General features: G+C 51.4%; 1 protein-coding gene across 3 annotated transcripts in view; it reads right to left on the bottom strand.

Annotated features, from left to right (window-relative positions):
• Positions 1–9,422, bottom strand: part of ADCY3 (adenylate cyclase 3) — a 75,710-nt gene extending 66,288 nt beyond the window's left edge. For 2 of the 3 annotated variants that reach the window (XM_019712740.3, XM_019712741.3), the window contains exons 1-2: positions 8,374–9,422; positions 7,042–7,892 (exon numbers count right to left, since the gene is read on the bottom strand). In XM_019712740.3, coding sequence (XP_019568299.2) covers positions 7,042–7,716 — 675 coding nt within the window. In that variant the 5' untranslated portion in view covers positions 7,717–7,892; positions 8,374–9,422. The remainder of the gene's footprint in view (positions 1–7,041; positions 7,893–8,373) is intronic. The other variant, XM_074331762.2, reaches the window with a different exon arrangement.
• Positions 9,423–21,723: the final 12,301 nt, after the last annotated feature.

The following is a 21,723-nucleotide window of genomic DNA, read 5'->3' as shown; positions in this document are numbered from 1 at the left end:
AAATACCCACCTGGGAAAGGAATACAAATGTCAGAGCCAAGCTGTCTGTACAGCTAATGTGTGGAGAGAAAGGGCCAGGATGGGTGCCGGGGTTGTGATCAGAGGCAGGACAGCTTCCCCATACCCTGGTACAGTGCTCTGGACCAAGGCGGTATGCATGTTTGAAAAGCTGAGAAGGAATTCTCATGAACGCAAGGCAATGGCCACAGATGAACGGCAAGCCATCGCCTTTTTATGCAGCACAGTTTCTGAAACATTCCAAAAATCTTAGAAATGATGTACTGGCTCTCGTAGAAAATCAATACCCTCAGAAGTTATATACACCCTGCTCTGGCTCACACTTCTAACTTCTGAAGCATCCTGTGGTCATAGAGTTATTTTGAACCCCACCAGACTCTTGGCTTTCTTCAGTTCCTTCTCCCCCGCCTCCCTTATGTGTCCCTGGTTTAGTAGATGGCTGCCTTCCATTCCCTCCCTCCCTGTATGTACACATCACTCTCATATCAGGGTAGAAGCAATTTCCCCTTTTCGTGCACCTGGGTTAGCCTTGTGACTTGCTTTGCCCAACTCTGATGGGTCCCCAGACACCACCATGCTGTGAGCCCAAGCTAACCACTTGGAAAAGTCATGTAAGGCCGAGGCTCCAGACATGTAAGGCCTTCTTAGAACTTGCCAGCACAGCTGTCAGCTGAACACTGGAGGCTGAATGAAATAGTCCAGGCAGCCAAGTGAGTGACCCCAGCCAGGGTCATGTGAAGCAGAAAACCTGCCCAGCTGAGCACAGTCAACCCACAGAATCACAAGATATTTGTTACTGTTTTAAGCCACTAAGTTTTGAGGTTGTTACACAGCAATGCACAACTGAAACACATGGTAAATGACTGGATATCTATGCAAGTAAGGCCATTGAGAAATGAGCCATCCACATCAGTGAGTTTCCTCAAAAGCCAAAATACAATCCCTATCTGTCCAAAGTTGTTTTCATCCATTTCTGATAAAAATGCTTTTAGAATGCAACACTATGTCCCACTTTATACTAAATGTAATCTAACATTTTTTTTGATGAGTGGGTCATCATTATGGACATCAGTTACTACAGCGTCCTGTAATGATGCCTCCTATAGCCACAGATGTATAGGGGCCGTTGGTTGCAACACTAAACCCCCAGACAGTTGTGCTCCTTGATCAATGGTAATAGGTCTGCCCCTAGAAACACCACCGCATCCCCCAAGCTGCTCTTTCTAATAGTTATGCGCTCAAAGACCAAAGACCCAATCTGGTTGGAACTGTATCTCAATGGTCTCTGAGGGAAGATCGAAGGCGTTCTTTCATGACTGCAGAAGAAAAGAACTCTGGGATCCCAGTGACCTAGGTTCCAATCCTGCTCCACCAGCTCTTAGATATATGGCCCTGGATGCGCCACTGCACTCATCACACATTTCAGTTTCCCCATCTGTAAAATAAAAATAATGTCTACCTCTAGCTGGGAGATACTCGACTGAAACACAGCAAGAGCTCAGTAAATGCGGGCACCCTGTCTACACTCCACGTGGGTTGGGTGTTACCTCTGAGCACACATCCGAATGCTGGGAGGATTGTACCCATGGAAGTCTATCATCAAGAATGTGCATGTTCCTGGGCCAGCCCGGTGGCTCAAGCGGTTGGAGCTCCGTGCTCCTAACTCCGAAGGCTGCCGGTTGGATTCCCACATGGGTCAGTGGGCTCTCAACCACAAGGCTGCCAGTTCGATTCTTCGAGTCCCGCAAGGGATGGTGCGCAGCGCCCCCTGTAACTAAGATTGAACGCGGCACCTTGAGCTGAGCTGCCGCTGAGCTCCCCGATGGCTCAGTTGGTTGGAGTGCGTCCTCTCAACCACAAGGTTGCCGGTTTGACTCCCGCAAGGGATGGTGGGCTGTGCCCCCTGCAACTAGCAATGGCAACTGGACCTGGAGCTGAGCTGCGCCCTCCACAACTAACTTGTTGAAAGAACAACAACTTGACTTGAAAAAAAAATCCTGGAAGTACACACTGTTCCCCAATAAAGTCCTGTTCCCCTTCCCCAACAAAATCTTTTTAAAAAAATGAAAATTTCTAAAAAAAAAAAGTGTGCATGTTCCTGAGAGGAGAGCTGAGGACGGGGGGTCATGAATGTTTATTCAGGATTGGGGCATCCATTCCGAGCAGGTGGGATTCACTGTACGTTTGTGAAGAAATTACAGAACAAGAATAACCTTGCTGTCCTAGCAATTTTGTCTCATGGAGAATTTACCAGGGCTGCTGGGCAGACAATGCAAGGGTGTGTGTGTGTGTGTGTGTGTGTGTACATACATGTAACCACAAAGCATACCTTGGAGCTCAGGAGGGAGGCTTGAGGGGGCAAGGGGACACCCCCCCCAATGGAGACTGGTGTCTAGACCTGGCCCCACTGGCCCAGCCCTGGGCTTCGGTTTCCTCTCCAGAAAAACCAAGCTGATGATAAAGTGCTGATTTAACGTAATAAACACGAAGACTGATGCTCACAGCAAAATGTCAGTGAAATAATGTGGGTGGAAAGGTGGGACCTAAACTGCATATGCACAGTGATTACGAACTGGGAAACCTGTTTACACATAGATAAGGATCAGAAAAGGCCACAGAGAAACACGACAGGGGAAAGGACTGGGGGTGGTGGTGACTTTCTGCAAAGCAGTTTACATGTTCGATAATCGACTATTCTTCCTCCTAGGCAGCTGAATTTGACGGCCCTCCTATGCATTTCCTTATTATTCCCGTCCTTAACAAGCCCCTCTGCACACTGACCATGGAAGGATGACCCCTTCTGTCCCTCCCTGGGACAATGGCAGAGGCCAAGGCCAGACAGCCGAGACCGAGCTGGATATGCCTCCTCCCATCCCGAGGCCTGCACACCTCTCCCACCTCGACTGCCTCTTGCTGCTCAGAGCCCCTGGCTGCTGTCTTCCTGCCCACCCCCCAGCTCCTATTCCAACTCCCCCCACTTCGTGTCTCATGAACTCCCAGCCATGTTCCCACAAGGAACATTCTGTCACGGACGTCCCTCTCCTTGCGTCCAATTCCCAGGAGGAGAGAGAGGGGTACGTCCTAGGATACTTTGACACCCCCCCCCCCACCTCTTGACACAGTCTCAACACTGCTTAGCAAAGACATTTGCAGGCAGCCAGAGAAGCAGGAGGGAGCCTAGCAGCCTGGGTTCCAGACAAAGGGAGGTTTTTGGGGAAACCCCCCGTACCCCCCCACCATCCCACTTCTCACTCACCAGTGACCCTCCCCAGTTATCTAGCCACTCTACCTCCTCTCAACTTCCCCAAGCCTCAGTTTCCCACCTATAAAATAGAACCAGTAACATCCAGGCTTAATTGGGACAGTGGGTATAGAACCTTAACTCCAGCCTGCACGCAGGGGGTCTGCAGCATTGGCTCCCCCTCACACCTTCCTTACTGCAGCTGCCGCCAGCCCCTCAGAGCCGAATGTTCATTCACTGGGTGAACGGTTTGCTATGTAATTTGTAGGTGGGAAAGGAGTTACACCTCCACGGCTCCAGCACATTCTAATTTGTGAATAAAGGTCTAAACAAGCTATTAATTCCATGAGAGAATTTTGCTCCCAACTAGCCTTTCTGCTATGAAATGAAGCTATATTTTTCAGGGGTTCCTTACCCCTAACTTGCCACAGACTCACTCCTTAACGACCCTGTCAGAAGCTAACAGGTGTATGTGGGCGCCCGTGAATGTCTCAGGAACAGCCGGGAGCCACAGGAACGTCCCGCACCATCTCAGCTGCATTTTCTCCCCACCCCACCTTCCCCTTCACCCTCAGCCAGCAGCTGCTGCTTGGTCCTGCTCTCAATCCCCTCTGCTTCATCAATTTGGGGTAGTAAAGGGCAAGTTGTGCCCTAACAGGTCTGGTGGTGCCAGGGCTCAGGCAAGCGGAAGGAGGTGAGAAAACCCTGCCAGCTGCCGCTCGCTCCTCCTGTCCCCCCATTACCCCAGCACCCCAGCCCCATGCCACGCTCTCTTCCCCCCCAGCCTCCTACCAGCATCATCTAACCCCTTCATTCCCAGACCCCGCAGGCTGCGAGGCCCAAACCTGTTGCTCAGTAATATTTACTCATTCACTAACAAACGAAGCCCCAGCAACACCCCAATCCGACATCCCTTGACTCCACCTGCTCTACCTGTGGGCACCCACCTGCCTGCCTCCCATGAGAAAAGCCCGGGAAAGGCTATACGGCTTTCTGACATGTCAGGCTGTCTGGAGGCCTGTACTCCTTCTGTCTTTCCCACACGGAGCCAAGTATGGGTTGCGGGGGGTGCAAGGAGGGGAAGGTGCAGAGGAAGACGAGTCGGGCACTGGAAATGTTGGGCTTCTTCAGTGCTGCCAGTGACAGTGGCAACAAAAGCACCCACAAGCCCCCTAAATCCAGTGTCTGCTTCTAACTGTCAAACTGAGTTCATCCCCTACTGAGCCAGGAGGGAGTCCCTGGCTGGAGCTAACAGGTGTTGGAAGAAGAGAAGGAAAGGGGAGTCTACAGGCAGGAGAAAGAAAAGAAAGGAGGAGTTGTGGTCTGGAGAAAGTTCCTGGTATTACCCAGATTGGGGGAGGGTCTGGCTCCCCAGTTCTCACATCCCTGTCCTCCAGGCCCTACCCCCTCATATCCTTGATAGCGCCCCCATCCCATGGGGTAACATGGGCCCAGAAGAGCAGCGGGCAGGTGAGTGACACTCTATGGCTGCGGGAGCTGTATCACGGGGCTCTCCCCACAGCAACGCAGGGCCACACAGCCGATGTTCAACATCCTTCAGTCCCTAGGGCCAAGTAGACAAACGCTAGTGAAAAGCCAGGGGTTGAGGGAGAGCTGGTCCTTCCTGCACAGGTGTCTGAGAGCCCCAGAGGTCCCCAGGACACATTTTGATTCAAGGGCAAAGAAAACGATGCCACCCACCCCCACTTTCCACTGTACTCATAGAGACCAAAGCAGGGACATCGTGACTTAAGGAAGACTTTGGTGGGTGGGCCTGGGAACCCAGGCATCTTTGAAAGTCACACTAGACCCAAACTAGTGACTGAGAAACTTCTGGAACACAGCCCACTGAAATCGCCTTCACTCCCAAAGCCACATCCAGGGCAATGCTTCCATGTCAAGGCCGTGCTCTCTTGGGACGTGCTCTCTTGGGCTAACATTATTATTCTTTTTTTTTCTTGATTTACTTATTTTTCTATCTTTTTTCTGTTTCCTCATCTGTTTGGGTGTTTGTTTCTTAGCAACGCCTAAAGGAAAGCAGCAATCATGGGTTCATCCTCTGGGCTCCAAAGGGGAGAATTTCTGTTTTGCTCCCGGGATGGACAGAAAGCATATGGGAAACTCATGCAGTCCAGAGGCCCCAGTGGAGAGGAAAGAACCAGAAGAGACTTTGGTAGAAGGTAACTGTTCCGAGTTTGATCACGGGCCCCAGATCCTGCCAGGCCCACCTGCCTATTTGCCCCCAAGCTTCCTACTGATTCCTAATAGGAATGATTCTCGCCATTCTTCCCCAGACAGCTTCCAGCAGGGGCCTCAACAGGCAGAGGCACAAGCTTAAGTCACCACCCCGGAAGTCATGACAGTAATGGCAGGTTGTCACCTTACATGAACACAGCACTGGGCGAAAAATAAAGAGACCTGTTGCTGTGCCTGCATGAACGCATATGCAGCTGCAGAATCGAGAGGCACAGAGCTTCCATGAGAGGACACTGCATGAGCCATGAGAAATAGGAAGAATCCTGGTCTAAGAACCAGGAAAAAGTTAAAAAAAAAAAAAAAAAAAAAAAAGAGAGAAACCTATGTTTTCCTCTAACCAAGTAGGAGGCAATAGGAAATCTGGCCCCACAGGGTTCTTGCATCAACCACCAATGGCATTGCTGGGCACCTAGAGACTCAGCTTCCAATCCCCGGAGACAACAATAATGGTTTTGGCTGAGATGGAGGCAGCAGTGTGACGTAGGAGAACGTGTACTAGAACTGGAATTGAGAAATGGACACTCCAGCCACATGACTGCCATAACTAGCTGTGTGGCCTTGAGCAGGTCACTTTCCGTCTCATGCACAAATAAGGAGGAAGCAGGCAGGACGCATGACTGGAGTTCATTGACTCTAAGACCTGCGGAGTCCCCCAGATGGGTTATCAAATCAACTCAGAAGGCCTGAGAATCACATCTGCTGGCATCTGTGGCCTCTCAGCACCTAGCGGGGTCTTGGCACCCAGTGGAGCACAATACTGTCCCTTGGTTAAGGTGAGGATAAATTTCCACCCTTCCAGCAGAAGGCATCCTCCAGAACTAGCGGACCCTCTGCCACCATGGTCGGCACCACTGTTTCTGTCTGTGTCCCCACACCATGCCTTCTGCATTGAGAAGCACCCTCCAGTGGCTCAGGGCACCCTGAGCTCCCAGCAGCAGGCATGGATCCGTGACAATAGCACCTTCCCTTTCTACAGCCCTTCATGTTTTCCCAGGGCACTTTCACTCACATTTCCTTTGATCTTGACAACAACCACATCACAAAGGCAGGCAGACACTACCCCATTTGACAGAGTGGCACTGCGTCCACACAAGTCAGCCACTTTTCAAAGCCAGCCTATGACAGAGTAGAGACCAGAAGCCAAGGGAGCCTCTTTCCCCACAAGAGGCAGAGGTCAACAAAAGGGAATGGCCAGGACAATGCTACCTCCACACCAGGCCTACGTGGGCCTTCCTGCCACCCACTTGGACTGCGCACAGGTGACAGGGTGGCCCTGAGGTCCAATGTCCTGACATCCTTCAGTCTCTAGAACCAAGCAGACAAACTCTAGTGAAAAGCCAGGGGTTGAGGGAGAGCTGGTCCTTCCTGCACAGGCAACTGAGAGCCCACGAGGCCCCCAGGACACATTCTGATTCAAGGGCAAAGAAAATAATGCCAACCCTCACTTTCAAAACAGGTACCAAACCACCTTTGTCTGTGAGCTGGTGGGAGGGGAAGCCACAGGGTGAAACCCAAGGCAGACTCACCTCTCTCAGCAATTGCATCCCCTTCAGCCCATCCTGCTGCTGCTGGGCCACGGTGACCCCCAAGACAAGTGTGTGCACAACACAGGAGACCGCAGAGATGACGACAATGGGACTGAGGCTGAGGGGCAGCGTGATGAAGAAGGAGAAGACAAAGAAGGCCTGCCAACCCACTGTGTCGCTGGCCGCATGGGCATGGGCAAAGTTCAGTCCCAAGTAGGAGAAGACCTGGGCTGTTATCAGCAGCCACAGCAGGTAGGGCACCACTTTCCGGGTGACCCGGTTCGGGAGCAGCCCCTTTTTGCAGAGTAGGAAGAGGATGACATCCAACACCAGCCCGACGCCTGCCACCACGAGGGCAGCCAGCTTGTCGCTGGAGAAGACCACAGCGCACATCACCACCACATAGCAATCGAAGAGGGCTGCGAATATCACCAGCACCAGCAGGGTCTCGTGGCGCTGCCTTTTGAAGTAGGTCTGGTACAGGTTCTCCAAGGACTCGGGCACAAACGTCAGCCGCATGAAGCGAGGCAGGCAGAGGCAGGACCCCGAGTTCCGCACAGAAATTTCATGGGTCCGGCCCACCCCGCGGTCAGGGTCAGAGGGCAGGCTGACGGAGTACTCGGCGGAGTACTCAGCTGAGTACTCAGGGTCGGAGAAGCCCTGGTTCCTCCGCATTCTGACTGGTGTCTGCTTCTACTGGCCCTGGACCAGTGAACCCGGAACAGTGGAAGGACTCTGGAATGGACCACCTACCAGGGCTCTCTGAGAGCGGGGGAAGGCTGAGGGCCGGCCACCTCGGGCAGGAACGCAGAGTGGGTCTCCAGGGCACAGGTAGCGCTGATCATCTGGAACTTAAAGGGCACGGCTGAGTAGAAGCACCTCTTCCTGCCTACCTGTGCTTTCTCCATCACCCTCCACCTACCCCTCATAAAAGAACCTCTGCTGCTAGAGGCTCGGGAACCAGGGCCTTCTCCAGCCATCTGCATGCTCCCGCCACCACTGACCACACACACACTTCGTCTTGTCCATCCAAACACTCAGTTTCCTGTCTCTGGCTGGCCGAAGGGCCAGGCCCCTTTCCATCATCCTTCGCACCCCTGGTCTCTCTCTGTATCGTCTCTCCTCTCTCAGGCCCTGACTTCCTCACCTAAATCTCCTCCAGGCCGACGCCTGAGAAGCTGAAGATACAACGTGCCAGAGAGAAGCCGGAGTCATCCCGGGGATTCCTGAATCTTCCTTCTGTTTACTTCCTTTCCCACCCAGCCCTTGGTGACTCGGGCTCCCCACCTCGGGGCATTTTGTGCCCTCCGGAAGGCCGGCCCCTGCGCTTACCTGTGAGGGAACTCGGGAGCCTCGTGGTCCGGGCCGGTCCCCGCTCGGCTGCGGGGCCGGATCACGCGGGCGGGGCAGGAGGTTCAGCGCGCCCGGTGGCTGCTCTCCGCGAAGCCGCGCCTTCCCGCCAGCGCCATGGCCCCCGGCCGCAGCGCGATTCCCCTGCCGTCAGGCCCGGGATCCAGCCGGGAGAGGCGCAGGACTGCCTCTCAGTATCCACAGGCGCCCGGCCGCAGTAGGAAGGAGAAGGCGACAGGGACTGGAAAATTCGGGGTGCCCGCCCCTAGAGAGCAGCGGCTCGCCGGCCGGTGTGCGCGGCGTGGACGGACCCCTCCCTCTCGCCCCCGCAGTGGTCTCCGGGGCGGTGTCCTGGCTAGAGGCGCACCCGGGGCCCTCCCCGGCGGGAGCGCGGGCCGAGACCGGGGAAGCCCGCCAGCATCCTCTGATGCCCGCGCGCCGAGCGGAGCCAACCGAGTCCGGGCGCGGCGCGCTGCACTGTGAGTCCCTTCGCGGCGCTGGCGGCTCGGGGGCCACGCGCGCTCCAGGCCCCGGGAGGCGGGCGGCGCCCCTCCTTCCCTCCCTCCCTCCCTCCCCGCAGTCGCCGCCCTCTTGGCGAGCGCGTCCCAGAGTTGGGGAGGGTTGGGGGTGAGGCACCCCGCTCCAGGCCCCGGACCCGCGCGCGGAAGGGGGAGAAGGGCGAGCAGCGGCGCAGGGCGAGAGTTGGAGGGGCCCCGGTGGGCCTGCGCTCCAGCACCCTGCGGCTGGTTGGAGGCGGCTGCTGCGTGGTGGGCGGCGGGCAGAAAGGATGGGCAAATCAGCGCTTTCTCCCGGCAGGCCCGCTCTGGAAGGATAAAAGCCGGGTATGCGCCCTCCCGCAGGTGAGGCGCACTTGGGGCAACCCGGTCGTCCCCTCCTCCGCTGCGGCTTCCTTCCGGGCGCGTAGAGGCCCGGGCAGAGGTTTCGGGACCTCTCCCGGGCGGGGCGCGCGGGACCTGTGTCCCCGCCCACCCTGGCAGCCCAAACCCCGGAGCGCGGGGCCTGAGGTTTCCGCAGAGGAGCCAGCAGTTGAACCCTGTTCTTGAAGCACCAGGTAGGAGTGGCCCAGTAGGCACGTGTAACTGAAAGTGACTTTAAAGAGATCTCCCGTGCACAAGCCAACTGCCTGAGATGTGTTTGCAGTTACAAACTCTCCTTAAAAACGCAAATGCTCCGTTGAATGGTTAAGCCTATCAGTCTCTTACCCCTTAGTATAAATTACTTTCTTTGGATTTGACAGAACACCAGGTCAACCACAGTTTTTAGGAATTTACATAAAGGGGGAGGAAATAGATGGGTTGTTTTGGAACAAAAGCATGTAGGAGAGGTACAGGATTGCTGAGGACAGCTAGCGGCAATAGGGGATGGGCTTCCCTGGGGAGAGCAGAAGAAATGGGTCAAGAGAAGAGAGAAATTCCGCCATCCAAGTCCTGGGTGGAGATGCCCCCTGGAGCTTCTGAGTGTCATCCATGACAGCCCTTTCCAGAACCTCAGGTGTCAACTCACATCCCACAGAGAATGAATAGATTCATTGGAGAATTGATCCTATCACAGTTGTTTCTTTCAGTCCCTCATACTGATTCTGAAAAGCTGCCAACCTCAGCCCAAACTTGTCATGGCTTTGATTCCAAAGGTGGGGATCTAAATGTCAAACTTAGGAGGAGGGTAATTTGAATTAAACAGCACTTTTCCCCATTGTTATAATTTGTTTGGAGTCCAAACATTTATTTTGAATTGTTCCATGATGTTAAAGGAGACATGACTTTTATGTTTAACAAAGGGACATTTGTTAATAAAAGGAAAAAAGCTGATAAATATGTTTGGTCCTGCTTTGGCACAAGGGACATCCACTTTGTACCCTCTGTTGTGAGCCCTTCTCCCTTTCTTGGCACACATGTCAACCCTTAGAGTTCTGTGGGGCTCCCCACTTGGTAAGGCCTGCCCAGCTCCTGGGCTCTGTGGGTTCCCTGCTGGGTCTTCTGCCACCACCCATGCCCTAGTCTCTCCTCCCTACCCACCCTGTGAAGGAGAGGGTCCCACACAAAGATACCCCTGGTAAAAATTCCAATTCCCTGCCCTTCCTGCCCTGACTGCTGGCGTCACTACTTCATTCTCTGCCCTTCCACAATCCTCTCTGCTGTGGGCACCCATTCCGCAAACATGCACTGAGAGCACACAGTGGATACCCAGCCTGGCCAGGCATCAGGGAAGACCACCCAATGTCTGCCCTCAGGACACCTGCCAGCTCTGCCAGGGCACCAGGGCCACCAACAAGACAGACCCTCAGCTGTGCACAGGTGCCAGTAAGAGGGTACCTGAAATAGGGCCTTTCAGAACTGGAGGGAAGGATCTGATCCTCCTGGAGCCTCCTCACTGTTGCCACGCAGCAGCCTACCTGTGTCTCCTCGTACCTGCCCCTAAAGAAAGGAGAGTCTGTGAGATGGATCCTTTCAGGGACTTTGCTTCACCTTTGTGCTTATACCTTATGTCTCCCTGTTTGGCCCCAAAGGATGGCTGGTTAGTCAATGACAGGTAAGATTCTCCATGGGGGGAATGACCTAAGCCAGACACAGTCGCGTGGGGACCATCTGGAGAACTCGCGGGGTCAATAGAGGTGGGCAAAGCCCTAATAGAAGGGGAACCCACCTTCCCCCAGGTAAGGAGAGCTTACTGCCTCTGTGGCTGCATTCCTTCCCACAGCCTGCAGGGGCAGTGACTCAGTGACGTGCTCTCCATCTATTCATATGCACAAAGGTTTTGTCCCTTGGGGAGGTACCTACATCCTGAGACTTACGGTTCCGGCTGCCTGCAGGCAAGAGTGATTGGTTTGAATCAGTTTCTTAGTATAATGTGTGAGATTCGCAGATCTTGAGATTAACAAGCTTCCTCACCTAACTAATAAAAGCTATGTGTTTGCCCGATTCGGGGCTCAGTCCTTGAGGCTGGAGGCCCTTGGCCCCGCTTGCACTCTATTCTTGGCTACTGTATTTCTTAACCCTGTGCTATGTGCCCTCCTCGCTTCCCACCACTTTTGTCGTGCAGGACACGACACCTCACAACGTCTCAGCAGCAGGAAAGCACCCACAGCACATGCCCATCCCTAACTCTGCGTTCTGGATTGTGGGCACAGCACTTCCCTGTGGATGTGAGAAGCCCCAAGGGACAGCTGCAAATCTCCCTGGGAGCCAGAGGCTGCGGAGTGAATATTCCAGAGCAAGAAAGCTGCTCAAGGGCCTGCCCCCAGAGGAGATCAGGTAAAACACAACTAGTCAGAGACAGGCAGCCAAGCCTGAAAGCCTCACAGGTGTCGCTCACAGCTGCTTTCCTAGTACCTGCCACTTACTGGGTACTCCACACAGCCATTGACTGAATGGATGATTTCCCTAAGAAGAAATGGCACTCTGTAAGTGCATTGTCTGTCCCTAACGGAACCAAGAGGCCTTCCTAATTGATGCGAAAATGTCCTGGTCTGGGGACAATTAAAAATGACCACACTCAAGTGAAAAGTGTGGGAGGTGCCTTCAGTTTCCAAGCTGTACAGTTTGTATTGTTGTACTGTGCATGACTGCCATACGTTGTTTTTGTTATCAAAAGATACAGTAAATCTGTGTTTAAAACACATGCACACATCCATGCAACCCAAGAGCATGAAAGTGCCTCGTGGGTGACTTGCCTGTGATGTGTCCCATGGTGAAGACAGAATCACAGGCTTGGTTAGAAGCTGGGAGGGTGTGCTCACCCCATCCTATCCCAGGATCCACCTGGCTAGGATACTTCTTCGCTGAAGGCATCTTCTGTTTGTGTGGTTTGAGACTGGAGATGATTGCTGAACATGAACTGTTATTGGATAAACAAGAGTGGTTTGGCCCCCTGGGGAAATGTGGTGGCTCCTGAATCCAGCAAGCAATAGACCAGAGCTGAGCCCTGGTGTCCTGGGGAAAGAGACGTGGGAGGAGAGAAGGAAGATCATTATCTCCCCTGGTGCAGGGGGGGGGGGGGCCAGAAGAGCCCACTTTGGGGCCTTGGCTGAAAGCAGAGCCTGAGACAGGGACCCGAGCGCAGGTGGTTTAATTGGGCAACTGGTTCCTGGGGAAAGGCCAGAAAGGATAGATATGGGGCGTGTGAGGAAGCACTCACTGCCGTGGGCAGTGGGGTTCCATTCCTCTGAGACCCTCTGAGGAGCTGTGCAGAAGGCACCTCAGAATGTCCCACTAGGGGGTAGAGGGGAGCACTCCTCCACCTGCTTCCCTCCCCCATTGGTTAAGGTGTAGCTGTTGGGATGTTCACGCCCAAGTCCTTCCAGGGCTATGCAAGCCTCAGGGAGGCGGAGCGGTGGGTGCCTGGGCCAGAAACGAGACACAGTGCAGAGAGGCAAGCTGCTTCCAGGCTGTGCCTGCAGCGATGACAGAGTAGACAGGTCGGCCAAGAAGATGTGGCACGTGTCCCGTACAAGGCCCAGAGCCTTCATCAACTCCAGCCAACTCATGTCACCTGGAGGAGGGAGGCATGTGGTACCAGAGAAAGAGCTGGGTCTCACTAGTCAAAGGTTCAGCTTTGTGCCCTGGCCTTGATGCACCATGGGACCTCAGACAAATTATTCAACCTCCCCAAAACTCAGTGTCCTTGTGGTATGATGTGGCACTAGCCCTCAGATAGGGTTCATTGGGAAGAAGAAGGGATTAATGGGAACCTAAATGGTTGGCAAGTCTCCACACAATAATTCAAGTGGGAGTTACTGTCCATCTCACAGCTGGATCCCTGAGCAGCCCTGGCCACTTCTGTTCCAGTGTGACCTGCACAGGGCCAGGCTGGGGTGCCATCTCCCTCGGGCCCTCTCTGTGGTCACATCTGGGAACCTCTCAATTCCACTGCCACTTTCCTGTCTGATGGCATCAGCCTGTGACTTCTTTGTCTATCTCTGTCCATCTCTGTGTCTCTTGGTGCTTTTGCCTTCATGTTAGGGTCTTCCTGATACTGCCTCTGCCTCTGTCATTTGTTGGACCACTGTGTGTTTGTGTGTGTGTATAAGCATGTGAGTGTGAGGAGGGGCATGTGTGTGTATGTGTGAGAGTACATGTGAATGTGTGATCTGTGTGAGTGTGACTGAGCATTTGCGCAATGCGTATGATCAGAGTGCACGTGAGTAATCCTGTGCAGTGTGTGAGCATGTGTGATGCGTGTGAGTGAGCCTGTGCACACACGCAGCACAGCCTCAGGGCCCTCCCTGGCTCCAGCCTCCCCTCCGCCTCCCCATCTCCAGCTGTTCCACCCGTCTGCACAGCCACGTGCCCTGCCCACTGCCCTCAGGCACTTTCAATGCCTCCAGCAGGTGGAGCTAAGACAGCACAGGGAAGACCTGGGCTGGGTGGGTTTCTCCGTCTGTCCCCTTCTCCAGCCAATCTCCTGCAGAGCAGGAGCAGGTCTCCTGGTCCCTGCAGCCCAGCGTTTAAAACAGACAAGCTATTCCACAACCTGCCGTTGGACTAATGTCAAAGCTAGCCACATGTCAGTTTTCATGCACTGGGTCTGAGCCTCCCGATGGATGGTAAAGACAGTGCCAGCAGAGCTCACTTCCTGTGGGATCCTGCCTTCCAGGCACCGTGGGTTGTGTTCTCTCCTTTAGTTCTATGAGGTAAGTACTATTAATGTCCCAGTTTTACAGGGGAGGGAAAAAATGGGCTCCCGACCCCATGGCTAGGACTCTTCCAGAAGGAGGGCTCTGACCACACACAAGTCCAGCTCAAGCAGGAATCCTCAGGAAACTTCCTCTGGTCAGTTACTGTTTCTCAAACCAAGCGGACACTGCAGTCTCAGGCTCGATGCCTAGTCTGTAGCCAGAGGAAGCTTGGAGAGCAGTGGCTTCCGGGATTTTGGAGCTGAAAGAGACTCTAAACCTTATTCTGCTGCAGCCCAGATGGGGAAGTTGTGGCCCAGACAGATCACACTTGGGGAGGGAAAGACACATACCCATGAGCATGAAGCAGCTTGTGAATGCTGAGTAATCCTGAGGCCTCTATGGAAATGTCACATTTCCAAAAGCGCTCAAGCCAGGGCCCCTCTGGGAAGAGGCACCATAGAAATATGTGCAAACAAGCCTCTCCCCAGCCTGCTGGGGATGAGAAGAAGCAGGGAAAGATTTTAGAACAAGAGATGGCTAGAAAAGGCCCAGGCCAGGAAGAGATGGGAGCCTCCACCTCCATGGTCCCTCTCACTGGTGGAAAGTCACCAATACCCAGAACAGCGAGGCTAAGAGACCCCTGGGGGTGTCAGGCTGGAGGAGCTTAGAAAAGGGCAGTGCAAAGCCCTCAATGCCGATGAACAAGCTACGATCCCACTAGCTGCTCCTCTCTACCTCCCTCCATCTCGGGAATCACGAATCACCCTGGAACCTGCCCTTCCTCTCACCTCCCCCGGCCCATTATCTACCCCCCCAACAGGAGCTTCTTTAAAAATATGGTCACTACCTGTCCCTAGTGTAAGTGCCCCAGAGTAAGAGGACTGCCTACCTCCCCATGTGCTAAAGGATTAAATAAGATAATACTTGTAAAGTGCTCAGATGTCACCTTCCCTCCGAAGGAGTCCTCAAGGAACGTTAGTCATTTTTTACTTAGCGGTATGTAGTGGGTTGAATGGTGGCCCCCAAAAAGATAGATCCATGTCTAAATCCCCTGGAACCTGTAAGTTGATTTTATTTGGAAAAAGAGTCTTTGCAGATGTAATAAAGTTATGGATCTTGAGATGAGATCATCCCGGAAAACCTGGGTGACCCTCAACCCAATGACAAGCGTCCTTAGGAGAAACAGACACCGAGGAGAATGTGATGTGAAGATGCAGGCAAAGGTTGGAAGGATGTGGCCACAAGCCAGGGAACACCTGGAGCCACCAAAAGCTGGAAGAAGCGAGGACAGATTCTCCTCTGAACCTCCAGAAGGGGTGTGGCCCTGCTGACCATCTTGATTCTGAACTTCAGGTCTCCAGAACCGTGAGAGAATACATTTCTGTTGCTTTCAGCCACACAGTTTGTGGTAATTTGTTATGCTAGCCGTAGGAACCTAAGACAGGATCCAAATGCACTTTTTCTATACCTATATTTAACACTTGCTAGGATTTGTTGTGATTTTACATGCTGTCACCCTACCTGCTCGACTTTGAGCCCAGAGTCAAGACCTTTATTCACCTTCATACCTGAAATGCCAGTCCCCGAAACATTCTCAACAAACTTCATTGAATTAAAATACAAATCTATGGGGCCCTATTCTCCAACCATGGCTCTTCTTCAGTTAGGATCACATACCCCCAGCGTACCCCGAGACATGCCAGCAGAAGGCAAAAACCACAGAACACTCCTTCTAGTTATTCGCAGACTTCAATTTCACTTGAAGTGATTTTTCCCCCCCTTGGAATCAAGTTGAGTGATTTAAGTGGTAAGTCACCAACTGCTGTTTTTATTTTGAAACCATAGGGGATTGATCGTGGTGTGAAAGCACAAATTTCTGTCTGTTTCAAGGTACAAGATAAGACTGCAGGAAAACCACACAGTGGTGATCTCTCCAGGTCTGCTGAAGGGCTCCTTCTGCACATCTGCAGGACGCTGGAGATGCCCAACTGCCACGCCCACACTCCAACCTGCCCTGCTGCTGCCCCTGCCCCCTTCTCCCCAAGCCATGCCGAACTCCACACAGTTCTGGGCACACTTTTCATGCCCTGGTTGCTTTTTTTTTTTAATCAAAATAGGCATTTATTTTTATTTTTAAAAAGATTTTCATTAAAAATACAGCTAACATGCAATATTATATTAGTTTCAGGGGTACACTATAGTTATTCAACATTTATACACGTAAAGAAGTGATCACCGTGATAAATCCAGCAACCGTCTGACACCGTGCCACGCTATGACAATGTTATTGACTATATTCCGCGTGCTGTACATTACATCCTCCTGTGTTATTTGTTTTATATGTGGAAATTTGGACCTCTTATTTCCTTTCACCTTTTCCCCCTTTTTAAATTTTTCAATTACAGTTGACATTCAATATTGTTTTATATTAATTTCAGGTGTACAGCACAGTGGTTAAATTTACATAATTTAGGAAATGATCCCCCTGACTAGTACCCACCTGGCACTATACATAGTTATTACCATAGCATTGACTATATTCCCTGTGCTTTACATCCCCATAACATTTTTGTAACTACCAATTTGTACTTCCTAATCCCTTCACCTTTTCCAACCAGCCCCCAACACCTTCCCATCACTCACCCCAACAAATCTAGTGCCCATCTGACACCATACATAGCTATTGCAATATTACTGACAATACTCTTTATGCCGTACCAGACATCCCCATAACTACTTTGTAACAACCAATTTGTACTCCTTAATCCCTTCAGCGTTTTCACTCATCCCCAACCTCCCTCCCATCTGGCAACCATCAAACTATTCTCTGTATCTATGAGTTTGTTTCTGTTTTGTTTATTAATTTTGTTCTTTAGATTCCACATATAAGTGAAATCTCATTGCATCTGTCTTTCTCTGTCTGACACTCCACTCAGCACAGTTCCCTCCAGGTCCACCCCTGCCACCACAGATGGCAAGAACCCATTCCCTTCCATGGCTGAGCAATGTTCTATTGTATATATGTACTGCCTTCTCTTTATGCATTCATCCATTGAAGGACACCCAGGTTGCCTCCACATCTTGGCCATTGTAAACAGTGCTGCAATGAATATATGGATGCACATATACCCACAAAGTAGTATTTTGGATTTCTTCGGCTAAGTACCCTGAAGTGGGATTACTGGGTCCCTCATTGTCTCTTCTTATAGCCTTTGTTTTAAAGTCTATGTTGTCTGGTATAAGTATTGCTACCCCAGCTTTTTTTTCCACCACCACCACCCCCTGCTTCCATTTTCATGAAATATCTTTTTCCATCCTTTTACTTTCTGTCTGTGTGTGTCTTTCAATCCGAAGTGAGTCTCTTGCAGGCAGCATATGTAAGGGCTTTGTTTTCTTATCCATTCAGCTACCCTATGTCTTTTGATTGGAGCCTTTAATCCATTTACATTGAAAGTAATTGTTGATAGATATGTAGCTACTACCATTTTATTATTCATAATTTTTATTTTCTTTTTTCATCTCAAAGAAGTCCCCCTAATATTCCTTGTAACGTTGGTGTGGTGGTGATGAATTCCTTTAGCTTTTTTTCATCTGGGAAACTCTTAATTTGTCCTTCAATTTTAAATGACAGCCTTGCTGGGTAGAGTAGTCATGGTTGTAGGTCCTTCCTTTTCATCACGTCAAATATTTTGTGCCAATCCCTCCTGGCCTGCAAAGCTTCTGTTGAGAAATCAGCTGACAGTTTTTTGAGAGCTCCCTTATAAGTTACAAGTTGCCTTTCTCTTGCTGCTTTTAGGATTCACTCATTATCTTTAACCTTTGCCATTTTAATTATAATGTGTCTAGGTGTGGGCCTATCTGGGTTCATCTTGTTTGGGACTCTTTGCACTTCCTGGACTTGTATGTCTATTTCCTTCGCAAGGTTAGGAACGTTTTCAGTCATTATTTCTTCGAATATATTCTCAATCTCTTGCTTTCTCTCTTCTCCTTCTGGTACTCCTATGATACAAATGTTATTATGCTTCATGTTGTTCCAGCGGTCTCTTAAACTTGCCTCATTTTTTTTGGATTCTTTGTTTGTTTGTTTGTTTTGCTGTTCCAATTGGGTGTTTTCTGCTACCTTGTCTTCCAAATCGCTGATTCAATCCTCTGCTTCATCTAGTCTGCTGATGATTCCTTCTAGTATGTTTTTCATTTCAGTTACTGTATTCTTCACTTCTGACTGGTTCTTTTTTTATGGTTTCTATGTCTTTTTTTATGCTTGCTATCTCTTTGTTGAACTTCTCACTAAGTTCCTTGAGCATCCTTATAACCATTGTTTTGAACTCTGTCTCTGGCAGGTTGCTTACTTCTGTTTCGTTTAGTTCTTTTTCTGGATTTTTCTCCTATTCTTTCATTTGGGACACATTTCTTTGTTTCCTCATTTTGGCTGCCTCCCTGTGTTTGTTTCTATGTATTAGTAGATCTGTTATGTCTCCCAGTCTTAGTTGGGTGGCCTTACATAGTAGGTGTCCTGTGGGTCCCAGTGGCTCAGTCTCCCTTGTCCTCTGCTCTCAGTGCTCCAGGAGTGTCCCTTGTGCGGGTTGTGTGTGCCCTCCTGTTATAGTTGAGCCTTGATTGCTGTTGGTACGTCAGTGGGTGAGATTACCCTTAGGCTGACTGGCTGTGGGGTTTGGCCGCATCCATAGCTTACAGGCTGCTGTGCGGGGGACTTACCCCTCTAAGTGTGATTTGTCCCAGTGGGCTTGGTGCCTGAGACCACCCTTTTGTGTGCCACTTGTGAGGCTAATTGGGTGGTGTTACTGATGTGGTCTGAAGCCAACCTCCAAGTATGTTGGTTTTGGGGTCTCTTGGGAGGGACTCTGGTGCAGACCCACTGCCTGTGACTGTTCAGGAACTACCTGCTAGGAGCTACAAAGCGATCTGTGGTTGTTCACTTCCTGTGCTAAACCTGGAGGCCCCTGGGAGAGGCTACACTACTAACCAAGCATGTCTGCCACCAATAACAGGCCTGGGGTAGCTCTGCAAAAAGCCAGGACACCCCAAGCCCTGCTGCCACCTGCTGGCTCCCTTAAGGTTCAGCCGCTGATATAGTCTCCTGGGGTATGCAAGTTGGGTGAGGCAGGGAGTCACTAGAGTAGAAGAGTTGTGGTCAACAGGTTAATGTAAATTCTGGTTTGGTGCCAGTGCTTAGCCTGGAGCTATTTCTCAAAAGTCTCAGAGCACACTGAGGCCACCTGGGATTTGTCGGACCCTGGTAGTTTTCCAAGAAAACTGATGTGGGTGGGGCTGGCTGCTCACAGAGAAAGTGCCTCTGGCATGGGGGGAGTTGGGTGGAGCAGGGTCCCAATGAGTCAGCAGGGCAGAGCCCCTGAGCTCACCAGGCCAATCAGATTAAGATTTGGCTGTAGTGGGGGCGGGCTTAACACAGGAAGTATCGTTCCTGCCTGCTGGCTGCACGGGAGCAGGACCTCACACAGGGAAAATGCCGACTGTCCTCCAGCCTTCCTCCCTACCAAGGCACACACCTCAGTCTGCACCCCCATTTGTCTCCAACACCTCCCGAGTCACCATCCCTCTGCCGGAGCCCAAGGTAAGTGCCTGCGAGCAAGTCTGTCCACAGGCCATTTAAGAGGACGTCTGGGTTTCCCGTAGACTTTTATCCCACTTGTATGGTTGGAATCCCCACTGTTTTTTTACAGCCAGTTGTTGTAGGAACTCCTCTTCCCAGCACCAGTACTCCAGGCTGGGGAGTCTGGTATGGGAGGCTGGGGTTGGGGGGGAGGAATTTCCACAGCTGAGATATCTCTCCTAATTCTGAACCGCTGCAGAGATTTGGGGCCTGTTCCGTGTCTCCACCCCTCCTACCTGTCTCGACGTGGCTTCTTCATATTTTCAGTCAGAGGACTTCTGTTCAGCTAATCTCCAGGTTCATTGTTCTATAATTTAGTTGTAATTCAGGGCTGGCCCGGTGGCTCAGGTGGTTGGAATGCCGTGCTCCTAACGCCGAGGTTGCTGGTTCAATTCTCACATGGGCCAGTGAGCTGCGCCCTCTACAGCTAAGACTGTGAACAATGGCTCTCCCTGGAGCTGGGCTGCCGTGGGCTGCCGTGGGCTGCCGTGGGCTGCTGCGGGCTGCTGTGTGCTGCCATGTGCTACCAGGAGCAGCCAGTGGCTGGCAGCCAGTGTGAGCAGCCATGGGCTGCTGAGTGCTGCCGTGGGCTACTGTGTGCTGCCACAAGTGGCCAGCGGCCAGTGTGAGTGGCCAGCAGGCAGCGTGAGCGGCCGGCAGCCAGTGAGAGCTGCCGTGAGCTGCTGTGAGCGGCTGACAGTCGACCAGCGACAGACTGCCTTGGGCGGGGAATGCGCAAGGCTCATAATACCAGCATGGGCCAGGGAGCTGTGTCCTATACAACTAGTCTGAGAAACAACGGCTTGAACTGGAGTGGGGGGAGGCAGAAAAAGGGGGGGAAATTTAGTTGTAATTTTAATGTGTTCACAGAAGGATGCAGGCACAGTGTTTATTTACTCCGCCATCTTGGATCTCTCTGCTCTGGTCACCTTGATATGCTGTTCCCTGTGCCTGTCCCTCCTTCGTCGACCTGACAACCTACTGCTCATCCTCAAAGTCCCCCTTCCCTTGTCACCTGCTCTCTGAGGTCTTCTCTGATCCCCAGGCAGGGGCGGCCTCTTGGGAACTTGCTGTGAGGACAGCCTATCTGTCTACCACCTGGATGAGACGCTCAAAGATGGACATTGTGTTCTAGTCCGTCCCCTCACCCTGTTTTATATTTCTTCATAGTGTGTTCTGCCTGAAATGATAGTGCATAATTATTTGTTTTATAAATCTTGTTTCTTCCCCCACAGAATGTGAGTTTCTTTGGAGAAAGGACCCTGTCTTTTGTTTTTTTTAGCTGCTGATTCCCCTGTTATTAGCACCAGGTTGGCCTACATAAGTGTATTCCTTTCTATAGCTGGCATAACAAATTACCACAGACATAGTGTCTAAACTACAAATTCATCATCTTACAGTTCTGGAGATCAGAAATCCAAAATAGGTCTCACTGGGCTAAAAAACCACAGCATTGGCAGGGCTCGTTCTTTTTTGAAGATTCTTGGGGAGAATCTATTTCCTTACCTTCTCCAGCTTTTAGAGGCCACCCTCATCCCTTGCTTCAGGGCCCACTCCCTCCATCTTCAAAACAGCAATGTTATATCTCTGGCCATTTGTCCATAGCCATGTCTCCCTCTGACCACAGCCAGGAAAGGTTTTCTAATTTTAAAGACCCATGTGATTAGATTGGACCCTCGTGGATAATCTCCCCATCTCAAGGTCCTTAATCACATTTGCAAAATCCCTTTTGCCAGGTAAGGCAATATATTCACAGTTTCTGGAGAATAGGATGAGGACAATTTGGCGGTGCATTGTTCTGCCTATCACAGTGGGTTCCTGATTTGATATCCAGGCAGAGCCGATTAGAGCCAGGACACATGTTAGTTAACTCCTCCCACACACATCTTTCCCGGATGTTTCTAAATCTCAATGCTGCACTAAATGGCACTAGCAGGTTAAACCCAGAGATTGTAAAGCTTCTGAAAAGTCTGTGAAAAGGTGTTTTCCTAAGAGGAAAGAGGCTCTTGAAATCTCATATGCGAGAAAGCTGTAGAAGGATCATTCCCTGCGGCACTTTCCCTCC

Source organism: Rhinolophus sinicus, chromosome 2 (genome assembly GCF_057876585.1).
Source record: "Rhinolophus sinicus isolate RSI-liver-muscle chromosome 2, RSI-T2T, whole genome shotgun sequence".
In the NCBI taxonomy this organism is placed as follows: Eukaryota; Metazoa; Chordata; class Mammalia; order Chiroptera; family Rhinolophidae; genus Rhinolophus; species Rhinolophus sinicus.
This window is presented reverse-complemented; position numbering and strand designations above follow the sequence as displayed.